Source organism: Camarhynchus parvulus, chromosome 2 (genome assembly GCF_901933205.1).
Source record: "Camarhynchus parvulus chromosome 2, STF_HiC, whole genome shotgun sequence".
Taxonomy (NCBI): domain Eukaryota; kingdom Metazoa; phylum Chordata; class Aves; order Passeriformes; family Thraupidae; genus Camarhynchus; species Camarhynchus parvulus.
The window spans coordinates 61,957,619-61,971,618 of record NC_044572.1 but is presented as its reverse complement, the minus strand read 5'-3'; the positions used below and the strand labels follow the sequence as shown (position 1 = coordinate 61,971,618).

At 42.3% G+C, this 14,000-nt stretch overlaps 1 protein-coding gene across 3 annotated transcripts in view; it reads left to right on the top strand.

The window, feature by feature from the left end:
- RNF144B (ring finger protein 144B) overlaps window positions 1-14,000 on the top strand; it is a 71,030-nt gene that overhangs the window by 36,807 nt on the left and 20,223 nt on the right. For all 3 annotated transcript variants that reach the window (XM_030971600.1, XM_030971598.1, XM_030971597.1), the window contains exon 2: window positions 3,533-3,722. In XM_030971600.1, coding sequence (XP_030827460.1) covers window positions 3,558-3,722 — 165 coding nt within the window. In that variant the 5' untranslated portion in view covers window positions 3,533-3,557. The remainder of the gene's footprint in view (window positions 1-3,532; window positions 3,723-14,000) is intronic.

Genomic DNA, 14,000 nt, shown 5'->3' with positions numbered 1-14,000 from the left:
ATAAAGTTGAGGATATATTTGGAGATCTTGAGAGAGGACAATGCATTTTGAAGTGTTGGGGGGGAACTGGAGGAGTAGAGGCTGGGAACTGGAGGAAGATACTGTTACCACCATCTGATCTGATGATGATGAGAATGAACCTCCCCTGCAGACCTGATCTCAGAGCCCAGCTGCTGGTGAATGGGGCTACCCTTCTCTGTAACCCTGAGCTCTTCCTCTAGCATATGTCCCTTGGCAGCAGTAGCAGAAGTCCCAATTTTAAAGGGCAGATGGAAGGACCAGTGTGGTCTGGGTTGCTCTGGGAAAAGGAGCAGGGCCAGCAGGCCACGGGTCTGCTCTCCCTTTGACAGGCAGGTGTTCAGGGCTAACAGGATGGGTTTGCCTGTGCCAGCCTGACCCAGAGAGCTGCTTGTGGACAAGCTGGCCTCTCAGGGACTGTGGGAGGAGTGCTCTTCCTCGTAGCCATGGTGTTTCCTTCAAGGACTGAGCAGGCAGGACATGGAGCTGTCTCTGTGTTCTCTGGTCCTGTTCTCTTTGTTTGATGAACTCTGATGGAGTTAATGAGGCTGCAGTGAGCTGAGCCAGCCTGGGCTGGCTGGGGGTGGATCCTCTGATGTGCCAGGCTTGCTTGGTGCTGTCTGCTGGAGTTTTCCACAGGGTGCTCTGCCTGTTTTACGGAGAACCTCAGCTGTGCGCTGGCGTCTTGGTGTGAGGGAAGGGTGGATATGTGGAGGGACAAGGAGTAAAACTGAATTTAAGCTACAGTCTTCAGGGACAAGAGTTATCATCAATGACAATGGGATATCATAATGAGTCCCTACAGCCATCACACTGTGGCATTAGGCTACTACTAGCACAGAGCAGTGTGTCAGGAGCCTGCTCCTCACTGTCACACTGAGTGCTGGATTTAGGCCATCTAAAATTAGCCTCTAGCCCTAAAACTCAATCACACACCTGAATCTTCCTACAGCTGCCTTAATGCTGCCTGCATGCAGGGTCATAACCCTTTTAGTTATAAGAAGAACACTGACTTTTGAAACGGTTGTATCCATTTTATATCCATTCCCACATCTTGAAATATTCCTACCTGTTCTTTTGTGCATCTGTCCTTTTAGCTTTGCTGCCTTTTACTGTGTAGAAATCTCAGATCACTGCAGAGTGAGGGTGAGTGGCTCACCTGTACAGATGCAGCTGCTGTTGAAAAGCAACTTGAGTAAATGTGTTACGATTCTCCTAAATACTGAGATAATGTCTAGCACGTAGGTTTAAATAACAGGTAGTTCTTGATCTGCCATAGTCTTTCCAGTGACTCAGAGTTCCCCCCCCCCCTGCTGCAGTAATTACAGAAGATTGTTTGCAGTTCCTGACTCAGAGGGAGACTTCCTTCTAAGCCTTCTGGCCATGCTGGAGCTCAAGCTCTGGAGCTGTGCGGAGCAAATTGTGAGGGGCATCAGGGTAGCAGGCCCCAGGACTGCAACAAGATATATGTGGGAGTAGTGTATGTTATGAACTAGTGATAGCAAGCCATAAAAAGAGAGTTTGCTTTCGATTTGTGGTCAGGAGTTTGGTTGCCAGAATCTTGGCCATGATGCTCATATCTCTTGAAACTGTGTACTTACAAGAAAGACATTCCAAGGTACGAATCTGATGGCTTCTCTGACAGGATAGTCTAGGAAACTACCAAGTGTAAAAATTAAAAAGGGCTAAGTATCCTCTGACCCAGATTTATTGTGGATAAAGTGTCTTCCTGCAGATTGTGGGAGCACGGGGCATGAGGCTTTGGGGACAGGCCTGGGGATGGGCTCAGCTGTGAGTAAGGGTATGAGATGGGAGCCGCAGGGAAGGGTTCCACAAACTCCATGAGCCCCATTATTCTCCCCCAGGGAGGAATTCAGCAGGCACTGCAAGTCAGTACATCACATATGCATTGATGGTCTGCAGCTGCATTGGCCGCTCCGGCAGCCACTGAATGGCGGCAGGGATGTGCTGCCAAATGTGACCTGACAGCCCTGCCCAGAGGGTGCTCAGGGCTGCAGGGGAGGCCAGCAGAAGAGGACCAAAGGGCTCAAGTCTCTGGTTTCCCTCATGAGACGTCAGATCTGACAGGCACATCAATAGGTTTTGATTGGTTTCATGTTCATGCAGTCTTCATTTGTGATGCAGCTCTTCAGATTTAGTAGAGCTGCACTCTTGGTGCTGCTGCAAGCAGCTGTGCACAGCCGGCCATCAGGTCTCTGCTTGTAAAATATGTGTGAAGGTTGTCTTGCCATCAGGAAAGTGTATTCAGAAGGAGGTCTGTGGAAGTTGGGCCAAGTTTCTTAGAGGTGTGGGTAGACTTTTCTGTGCCTTAAATACTGCATTGAACCTCGCTGTCTGTGCTGAGGTGAGTAAAATCTGCAAATAGGCTTTGCATTGTTTCAGCTTAAGCACAAGGATATTCTCTTTAATTCCTTTTTCAGTGTTACTGTGTAAGGATGGGGGACTTGAGATTTTTTATGATTATGGTGCAGTGTTTTCAAATGATTAGGCTAGAAAGCATTACATGCAGATATGGCATTTCCATCTGCTGCTCATCAAAGAAGAGAAATTTCATCCCCAAGCATTGCTGTGATGTGTAGTGAAAACATGGCTCTGGTGAGGATCTCTCTGTCAAAGTGCTAGTGCACTTGGTTCAAAAACATCAGTTAAATGCCTCAGAGGTCTATGAAATAAATAGAAGCGCTGGATGCCAGGAAGTGGGATGCACAAAAGCTACTTTTTGGCATCATTAAGGCAATGCAAAGAAGAGGACTGTGCATAAAATGCTCTTACTCATTTGGTTTTAAGCTCCAGCCCTGTGTGAAGTAGCACATACAAGCTGAAGCCCTTTCCTGCATTTAGATGCCTTCACCATCCCTCTTGAAACAGAGTGCCGGCTCACTATCTCAGTGACAGAGAAGGTGGAGTTCATGGTACCCACCACCAGCATTACAGACTAAATGTTTGAAGTATTTGCCTAGAAAGTGCGAGTCTGTTCTTGTCTTGCACTGCCTAGGGGAGTTTCCAAGCCACCAGCTGGAATAGAAAGTGGGAGTAGAGACACTCACTGGAACTCTGTGGGTGCAGTGAAGACTGAAGGATCCCATTTGGGTGGGAGTATGAGTCTGAAACTCATTTGAAAAGGCAGAGTGATATATATATATATATATATATACACACACATACATATATATATATATGTAATGCCCAATCTGTGTGAGTTTTGTTTTGTGTTTATTTGGCTTTTTCTTTATTTTGATGTTAAGCAGCCTGACTGAGGTGCTTTGTGCCAGCAAGGTGAATGTTCTCAGGGAACTCGGCCAGTTCAGTTCTATTAAGGAGGTGTGCTCTCATTGTAAATTTTGAATGGCCTGAAGTTGAGACTGGCTCCAAGATGTTGAGTAGTACCTTTGGGTGTGCAGGTACTTTTATGGATCTGAGATGTAAATTTTCAAAGCAATGGGAGTAACTGCATGGCTTGTACGAAGTTTCAGCTGCTGATTTCTCTTTTCAGGCTGAGTTGCACCATTAATGACTGAATGGGCTCTGCTGAGAAGGCTTGTCCTGACACCATGACAGCTGATGAGTCCGAAGCTGGAGAGTTAGCTCTGGAGCCTCTCCTCACGTGCAAGCTATGTCTCTGTGAATATTCCCAGGATAAGATGACCACTCTTCAGGAATGCAACTGCATCTTTTGTACAGCGGTAAGATCTGTCAGTGCCTTCACATTACAGAAGCAGTGTAATGGAAGATGGACAGAACTGTTAAGATGGGATTACTTGTCTTGTACAAGAAGCATGTGTTACACCCATGTTGACACAGGATGCTTTTCTAAAGAGCATTTGGTGTCTGCCTGTCTTGCCTTATTTAAAAGATTTCTCTTGTCATTTTACTTTTGGTGATTTGTAACTAATATATTCCCATAGCAAACACTAGCAAAATGTATAAATAAAAGGAAATAAGATGCAGTTTAAGAGTGTTAAACTACAGTTTGCATGCAATCTCAGTATTTACTTTTTTCTGAAGCAAAACCTTGAAATATCATAAGATATCTGTAAGCTTTCATTTCCCTACTATCCTTTTCTGAGTTCTTAGGGACCTTTAAAGTATTCTATGTAACTTTTAAGCACAATCAGAAAACCTAAACAAAAATGGCCTTTTGAACCTTTGCCTCTGTGCTACAGAGATGTTGCTCAGGTCATGCATTGCCTATAGTAGTCAGTGGGGACTTTTTGGCCTGCAAATTCAGATAAAATAAAGCTGGTGGAAATGATAGAGGGAGAAGTTGAATGAGCTGATAAAAGCCCTACAGATAGTAGTACTCTTCTGGTCTCTTTGTCAGCATGGGAAAAATGGACCTTGTTTCTCTGGTGGTAGTGACTTTGATGTACCTCACTAATGGTAACTAAAGTACCTGACCTGAAAACAGGTCAGAAGTCACTGGAGGATGTTGGTGTGGTGCTTTTTGTTGTTTGTTTTTCGTTTGTTTGCTTGTTTTGTTTTTTGCGAGCTTTTTTTTTTTTAACTCTAGGATAAACATACTTAAAATTGTGGATAAACATCAAGCAAGTATTTTTAAGTTTTACTCTTGATTGTTTGAATTCATGAAGAAATTGGATATTTGTGAAGCCAGCTAGGGTGAGAATCGCTTCACTTACGCTGAATTCACGGTAGCTTAAACAGGATGAGAATCTAGATGCGTATTTCAGGAAACTAAGATGAGATTGATTAATATGCATTTCAACCTGAACTTCATGAAGTTTGTTTTCCATACTGACTTGCATAAAACATTTCTGTATTTTAGTTTGTAACAAAAGTTTGAAGAACACGTAACCTAAAAGGTAGATATGAAAATACTGCTTTAAATAAAAAAACTCCAGAAAATTTGAGAAGTTGATACTTTTACAGTGGTCCCACTCCTGTGCCAAGAACTCAGTGTCTCTGATTTAGTATTAATGGTACATGAACCTCAGTGCTAGCTGGGTAGAGTAACCCTCAGGGAAGCATGGGCTGCTGAGGACTGTGCCAGCCAGAGCTGGACTCTGCACTCCAACAAGACACTGACCAAAGGGAGAGGTCAGGGATGGCTGGGAGTGTTGTTGTGCCTGCATGACCCCTGTCAGTGCCACAGCTGCCATCACATCCATACACTCCTTCCCTGGCCAGCTCCAGGAAGAGTGAATGCTGTGAGCTTGGTGCTCCAGTGCTGTGACAGTGTCAAGGAAGGTGCAGTCACAGTTACTTGGCATCTGTGCAAACTTTGCTGACTTTGAACCAAGAGCCAGCCATGGGTGAGCCCGAATGCAGCTGGGAGAAGCCTTTAGACATGCTCTGTTTATTTCAGTGGGCATAATATGTCTCAATTGTGTTCATGCTCCCAAGTCCAGCGTTTGTCTGACTGTTGCCTGTGTCCCAACGTCCTCCTGATGGATGTGTCTGGGCTGACGCATGCCCAGACATGTAGATCTTGTATCCACAAAGAGGGCTCTGGAAATTCTTAACCTGGCTACATGGCTCTCTGTCTTGAAGCCAGAGCAGTTTTTGGGAGGCCATGAGAGTTCCATTTTTGGGCAGCCTCCAAAAAGCAGTGTCAGGAGCAGCTTGACATGGAGTGCCGAGACTTGCGTGGAGGATTGCTTGGGGCACAGCCTGCAGCAGCTCTACTGTTGTGCCATGCCCTAAATTTCCTCTCACCCATGCCAGGACATCTAGATACCTTCACACTACACTTAAGAAAGATTTTGGGGTAAGAATATCCACTGTGAGCTCTGGTACTGAGCACCGATCAGTTTTGCAGTTTTTCAGCTAGCAATGCTCTCAGATTGTATAGCTTATTCTTCTGTCACTAAGGGTAATTTTATGTATCCAGGAGTAGTATTAAACTTGAAATAGAAAAGGGCTTGACATGGAAATAATAGGTTCTGCTCCAATAAGCTGAAACCATTGTTTTTGTTAATTTTTTGTTCTGTTACATGTGAAGTCTTCTTTGTTTTTTTTTTTTTCTTCCTAACTGTAATGGTGATGCTGCAATGATGATTATTTTTCACAGTATTTGATTTGTGGCTGTGGAAATAATTGAAAATAGTTACTATTTAGATATCTGTGGAGGTGAGGTTATATTTCCTTTCCATTTGTAGACTTTAAAACCAAGGCATTCAAACAACTTAGAATTGCGTACAGCTTTTTTTTTTTCAGCTTACAAACTCTTGCAATAGACAAAATACCCCATAAAAGCTGTGTTCTAGCCAAAGTAAGTAAACTTTGTAAAAGTAAAGTGCTTTAGCATGTGTATGTTTGCATTTTGGTGGAATGTTGCTAGTAGGGCAGGAGTTTTTCAAATAACTGTAAACATTTTTACTCTCTCTGTTGTCAGCAGAAAAAGCAGAGGGCTTGCAGAACATACTTGCCATCTTGGTAGCTCAGTCAGGTCTGAAGAGTCATGAGCCTTGTATTTTTCAACATGTGTTGCACTTGGCATAAGATTCCACTGCAGTGTGAGATAAAGCACACATTTACACATCCCAGGAATTTGGAAATGGCTGTAGTGTAGTGTACCTAATGACTTGGTTTCACCATGTTTGGATTTATATTAGTTTTGAATGAAGGAATGATCTCTGAAGAGGGTTGGGAAGAGATGTGAGATATATTTTCCATCTGTCTTGCATGTTATTTACTGGCACAGGGTTTGAGATGTCAAAGACAATGTGTAACAAACTGAAAACAGAAGATGCTTTCATGTGTGTTATTCTGTGTTGTTGGCACAGGTTTATGCAGAACTAGCATGATTCACCCTTCTTTTTTTCCGGAGCAAATTCTTTGTTGAGTCTTGTTCTTCTGAGAAGTGTGTGAGGCAACTGGGTTACAAAATGTGCAAAACAAATACCATGATGATCTAGCTGTTTGTTATTTTGGTGCACACAATGCAGTCCAAATGAGATTAAACTTCAGTGCAACCTTAGGAGAATCAGGAGTCAGCATGCAAGCCCAGGTAGCTTCTGTGCTTTCTTGTGCTTCTGCAAGTAGGCGTTGTTCCAAAGGCAACTGGAGAACAAGATTTTCTGCTGCAGCTGTGTATGACAGCAAGGGTAGGGCTAGGCATGGGCTCAAAAGGCTCCTTTGCTGTCATGGGTGGTGTGATGCCATGGACAGCCACCTGCCTGGGCCCTGGGGGGGCTTCAGCCTCTGAAAGAGGCTGCTGATGGCTGCTTTTACTAGAGGAGAAGAAGAAACTGTTAGAGAAATAGGAGTTTCTCTGTTGGTACTTCATTAACAGGAGGCCCTAAGGCTCCTCTGCTTTCCTTAATCTTTTCAAGAACAGCTGTGCATTGTCCTGCCTCCTTTGGGTGGCTGAACAGTGACATTTGGCCCTTAGTGCTGTGAAGTTTCAGATTGTTTGTGGAGGAGGGCACTGGGAAACTGGAAAAACTGATGTGAGGGGTCTTTGCAAAAAACATGGGCAGAAGAGTCAGAGAGCAGAGGAGACCAAGTAGATCAAGGACAAGGAGGAGGCAGATGACTAAAAGAATGGGATACCTGCTAAGTGAAACAACTGTGTATCAATAACCCACTGAAATAATACTTAGTAAAACTTACGAGCAAGGGGATATTTGGATTTGCCATCATCTAGCCAACACTGGGTTTTAGTATCACTTCTGTTTGTTTGTCCTCATTTTCAAGAAGGGGTTTGTTCTCTTTTTTCTCCCCATCCTATGAGACACCTTCTCACAACTGCAGCAGAACACTCACTACCTGCTCCTCTTCCTAAATATACCTTGTGCTGCAATGCCCCACTTACTTTATATAAAGCTCATCTCAGGTTGTTTTCCATTTGGAAGTGTTGACATTTGGGGTTCTTTTTTTCCTGCTCAACATTTGAAATGTTGCAGGATAATTTTTTTTCAAGTTTTAAACAAGAGAATTCCTACACCTGGTGATATTGGCACTGAACACAGAGCATATCTGTAGTAATTTTGATGGTTTAAGAACTTCTTGCATGTATTTCTGTGCAGAGTAACACCAAAGGCAGAGTTGGGTTACCAAAAGAGTACAGATGTACCCATTGACTTTTGAGGGATACCACAATTCAGGAAGAGGGGAGTGCATGTTTCTGAAATCAGTAGAGGTGGCAGCCTCTGGATGGTGGCCAAGGGAGGATGAGAGGAAGAGGGAGCTAATGTTTTAATGACAGCATTGCATCGATGCAGTTGGTGTTATTTCCATTTAACCAATGAAGAAATCTATGTGAAGTAAGTTGTCAATGCCTTGAAGTGCCACAGTAACTGAGCCAGACTGTGACATAAGCCTCATGCTCACATCTGTTTTTAGCTGTTGGTAAGACCAAGTTTGGCCTGACACGGATTTTTGGCAAGAGAAATTATAGTTGCAGCTGGTTCCGTTTTGTGAAGCGTGAGTTTCTCTGGTCCTGTTCTCTGGTCCTTTTCTGTTTGGTGGTACCACTTCACGGCAACAATTACCAGGAACCTTTCCTGCTTTTTATGAAAGGCTGCCAGGATGTCTTGGGCCTCATCGTTTCGTACAGTGTTTCTGGGCAGAATTCAGCATCACTGGTAGATATTTTGAGACAAAGCTGATGACAGTATATTTCTCAGGTACATTTGAAGGATCCCATAAAAAGTAGACTCGTGGATGAAGAAGAGACAGTTATGTTCTGGTCCACTGTCATGTTTGCTTGGTGTTTTCACTTGGTCATGACAAAATTAAAGTCTTGTTAGTGATGTTATTCCTTCACTCATACTGAGCCATGAACTTGACTGTATGTTCTCTGAAGCTACAGGGGCATTTTTTCACTTTCTTTCAAGCATCTTTTTTGATAAGGCTCTTATGTGGCCTGCTCTTCTATAAATTTGATCTTCTATCTGTTCATTTATCACTGTATCAGGTCGTTAGCAGTTAAAATAGATTGGCAATATTTCATTGGAATTTTGCTTCTCGCTTTAAACTGTGCCTATCATAAGTTTATCTGTAGCAAATTAAGAGATTTCTATTTTTGTCTAAAAACTTTAATTGGAAGAGCCTCACTTTTTTTTCAAGTGAAGTGCAAATGCCTCCAAGCTAATTGCCAATACACTTGTTTAATCTAGTTTTAAGACCTTCTGAGAGATACTTGAGGAGTTTGAGTACCACACATTGAAAGTGACTGATCCATTTTGGTGATGGAACGTGGAAGTGCAGACATCACAGCAACGATGAACATATTATTAAACATAATATACATCTGCCATAAACACTATGAGTACTGTCTAGGGGGGTACATTTATCTTAGTACATGTTTGATTAGATACTGGGTAGATCAAGGTGGTTAAATTTAGAGTTCTGACGTGAACTGTCTCACCAAAATTAGTAATACTAGATTGTGTACGCACTAAAGAACAGGTAACATTTCTAAAGTATAAGAAATAAATGAATGCTATGTCTCACTGAATAAAAAGTACATAACCATGGCCCAGAACTAAAATAAAAACTGAATGCCTATCTGTTCATCTGTTCTGAATCATGAGGCACTCTGGAATGTCAACTGAAAGGTGAAGTATTCTCTCCATATACAGTATTTCTGCACCCTGCTCCCAAACCTGGAGTTTGTAAAAAACCCTAGGCTAAACAAAACCCAAACCCCAAACAAACACAGTTTTGAGAAGATCTTTGGAAGACAGACTTAACATAGTAAATAATTCCTGTGGATTTTAAGAGGGACACTTGAGTTTTTCCTTTTTTTTTTGAATGGAAATTGTCTTCAAGTTACATGTTAGGAGAAAGACCTTGTTTTGGCAAGATGCCTTCAATCATATTGTGCATTTTCACATTTAATGTAGATCATGGCCTAGTACTGTCTGGGAAATACTGTAGATCTGTTCTTTACCTTTCCATAATTGCATTAAAGACAAATACCCTTACTTGTCCTGTACCAACTGCTGCACGGTGGCTGGCAGCAGTATTGGTGGCATTTGACAGGAAAATAAGCCAGTGTTTTCTGTTTCTTTTTTCTTTCTAGCCCTCCCTCCATGTTGCTTAATAAAGATACCTGTTCAGTTTTGTTATATTACATAAGGGGTTTCTTTCATGTTTTTGTATCCAAACTAATGAGGCTGCATTTTGGGATCTGAACAGTTGCAGGCAGGTCAGAGAGGAGCAAGGTAATGGAACGTGTCCAGGTACTTGAAAAGCAGTATGTAGGAATGATTGAGATCCATCTTTTGTCTTTGATACATAACTTATCTGAAAGTGGATTTGAATGGAAACTTCAGATTTCACAGTGAAAGGGATATAGTGCCTTTGTCACATCATTACCTAGCAACCTAATGCTAAAGTTACACTTTGAACTCATTTTTATTATAAAATGCAGAACTGTTATGATCCCTTTGCAGAGTAAATACATAACCAAACAAACATCTTTTTCTTGGTAAGTACATTAAGAATAGCCTCTCTACAATATACTTTTGGAGGAAAAAAAAGTTGAAGTTAGAGCAGCATGCAGAAGTGTTGAAATAAAAAATCCATTAATAGCCTGAACAGAATTTTCATTCTTAGGCTCAAAGCTGACCATAGAAAGCACTTCTGTTTATTATTGAAGAAGGAATCTTTTACATTACTAGTTCGTGCATTCCTTGATTAGACTTTTCAGTGTATTTTTAAAGATGACTCCATCATGTTTCAATGTACTCTTTCAACAGCCCCTTAGCTCCAGGAGGGGAATATTTACTTGGGGAATTTGTAAGAATTTGCCTAAATCGTAATCTTTCCCACAGATCTTGCAAGGTACAACCCCCAAAAAAAAACCCAAAAAACCCCCAAACAAACAAACAAAAAAAAACCAAAACCAAACAACCAACCAAAAAAAAAAACCAAACACCAAAAAACCCTCATGAGTAGCATTTTGTGCAATAGGTAACTGGATATTGATCTTATTTTTATTAAATAGAGGAGGGTGATGGCCTGAAAGACAAAACCAGCATAAGAGGAAAAAACTCTTGCCCCAAAACGCTTAGACAGCAAATTATTGAAAAAAATGCCATTATACATTATGTATCTCAGGCAGAGAAAAAAATACTTGTAGTCCTCTTTTGACTGAAGTTGTCAGTAGTCCTGCGTGAGCAAAACATGCTTCACAAAGCTAGATGAGCAACAAAACATTCTATTAGATGTACTGAGTTTTACTAGTGGAATTATATTATCACATTTGAATTGATCTCTCTTGCTTGAATGCCTAAGGATTTTATTATGTTTCCCAGAGCACAGATATGTACATGATATAGTTGCTCAGTGGGCAAAATCTGAGTTAACTGATTAGAGCACACTTACAGGTATGGGAATTAAAACTCCTTGTGTTGGTGTCTGCTTTTTATTTGAGGGGTGAACATAATGGAGTCAAAACTCCAGTGTGTGATCTGTAGTCAGCAGGATTCTAACCTGTTCAGCAGGACCTTGGTCAACTTTTAGTTTGTTGTCTCAACCATCCTGCCTTGGCTATGTGACACATTCATGGAAACTTTGCTGGCTCTGGCCATGGAAAGTAAGAGGATGGCATTAATGTCACCTCAGGCACAGATCCTGTGTTGAGGCCACTCCTGCCACTGACTGCTCTCCGTGCTCAAAAGTCACTGTACTGCAGGAAATTGGTGGGACAGTGTAGCCCAGGGTGTTGAGATCTCATGATTTCTAGGATGTCAAGATTAAGACCCTTTCAGGAAGTGCTTTTTATCACAGAAGGCAGAGCATCTTGATTTTCCCTTCACTTTGAAGGGTAATTAAGTAGCATATGTACTGTATGCAGTTTTCCTGAGACACTGCTGAGTTTTGTAGACAAAATGCCCAAAAACTCTTGCCATTTTATGTCTGTAATAGTGTATTCTCTAAAGTGTGGGAGGACACACTGCTGAGAAGGTCAGTCGTGATTCATTATACAGACATGGAAACATCTTTTCATCACGTTTTTGGCTTGCATCTTTTCAGATACTCTTAGTTGCCACTTCTCAAGTAGGCAGCTAAATTAGTAGCTGAGCTGTAAATAATGGTAAAACCCCTCTGAAAACAGTTTCTCTGCAAGATGGAGGCATATTTTAAAGTTTTAGTGATTTTCCGATGTTTCTTCTTTGGTGCTAAGAGGGAACAAGAAATTCACATCTTCATTCATGCCCATACTTTGGTAAAAAGCCTAATCCTTCAGCAATAAATATTAAATGCTTCCTTCAAGTTTCCCAGCAACTTTAAGCCCTTCTTGTATTGCACTCAAAGCACCTTCTCCAAGCACAGAAAGTCAAGACCAAAAATTTCATATCTATAAAAATGATTTAACAGAGAGATTTTCTGGAAGATACTTGAAGATCCATGGCACTGCACAGCCCAATTACATAATCTCTCCAAGTTGAAAACACAGCGACCTGTAAAAGAACCTCAGAAGGTTGGTTGGCCACTTATGTTCACCTACAACCAAGCAGTGGGTTAGAAGAGAAGAAGAATCTGGATCATTAGCAATCCCCAGAAACCTTTGTTCTCCTGGCTTGGTACCCCTAATGACTTAGATACTGCATATGGAAAATGATTGGAAAATCTTTACTGCAGATCGAAGCTCCTTAAGGGATTCGTGCCCATCCTTGTATGAAAGCATAATCGTCAGTGCTCTGAGCTCCTGTCCTGAGAGTCTAAATTAAGAACAAGCCTCTGGGCTGCTGCTGGGCCTGCAGTAACTTCTCAGGCTTTGTCCTCCCTCTGTAACCACCTGACCTGAGCTGCCCCCAAAATACAAATCCACTGTACCGTGCTGTCAAAACAAATTACTAAATATCAGGCGGCACCACAGAGGAGACAGAAGCCAGGATCTTAGCAAAAGTAAAAGGTTGCTCTCTCATGCTTGCTGAGGAACTAAGGCAGCCTAAATGCTTTGGTGGGAAGGAAGAATTTGCCCTTCACCAAATGCTGCCCTGAGACTTGATCCAGAAAGTAATCAGGTCTCCCATGAGGAGATGAAGTGAGATGTAAGGAGGTTCTGCCCACGGATTTAAGAAGTGCACTCAACACACTGCAGCCTGTGCAGGCCTTGGGGAAGGGACTCTGAGGGCAGAATTTTCTGTTTACATTGTTTGTGGAGGAGGCTGTGAACAGGTACAAAACAGGGAGAAAATCTGTGTAGGGAGTGAGTACTTGCTGCCCCATTTCTCCTGTGATACGTGCTGAAGCATGTGGGCAATGCTCAGTGCTTACTGAATATGGAGCTGCAGGACAAGGTCACCCACAGCCTCCATCTGCATCAATAACAGCACTGGGAGCCACCCTGGGCTCTGGGGATGCTTTTTTTGGGCTTTCCCTATGTCACCTGCTGCCACTGCCCAGCCCCTGGTGGCAGATGTGGGCACGGCCCTGGCAGCTCCAGTGTCACCAGGAGCCCACTCCAGGCACCACTGTGGTTCCATACCTGCTTCTGTTTGCTGCTCACTGCTCTGTGGGGAAGCTGCTGTGCCGGGGGTGCTTTGATCCCATGGGTAAACTGACTTTGTAAAAGCAATGTGCCTGGATGCCTTTGGGAGCAGTGGGCGAGAAGATGGAACAAGGCACTGAGACTGCTGTTGGAATAATAAAAGAATGACTCCTGATTAAATCTGGGTTTATAATCCCTAGGGAGTTAATACTGCCTTCAGTAACTGACATGATTTCTTTTTTGCTTTTCACCTGTGAGTATCTCCCTCACCTCCCACACACTACTTGCACCATCAATTCCTTACAACCTGCTCAGCTGCTTTCTTATAGGGGTGCGTGCTGGATCTGAATACATTAGTTCTTAATGAGATACATATATAAAGCTTACCAGTTAGGTTATACTCCAACATTCTTCTAAGAGAATACACTTCAAATATTTACAAATCAAAAACAAGTTAATTTAAAATGCCAGTAAGTTAAGATGATTCTACTTGCTTAAGCTAATATCTCTATAGCTCATCAGAAGTCAACAAAATGTAGATGTGGAGATTTCA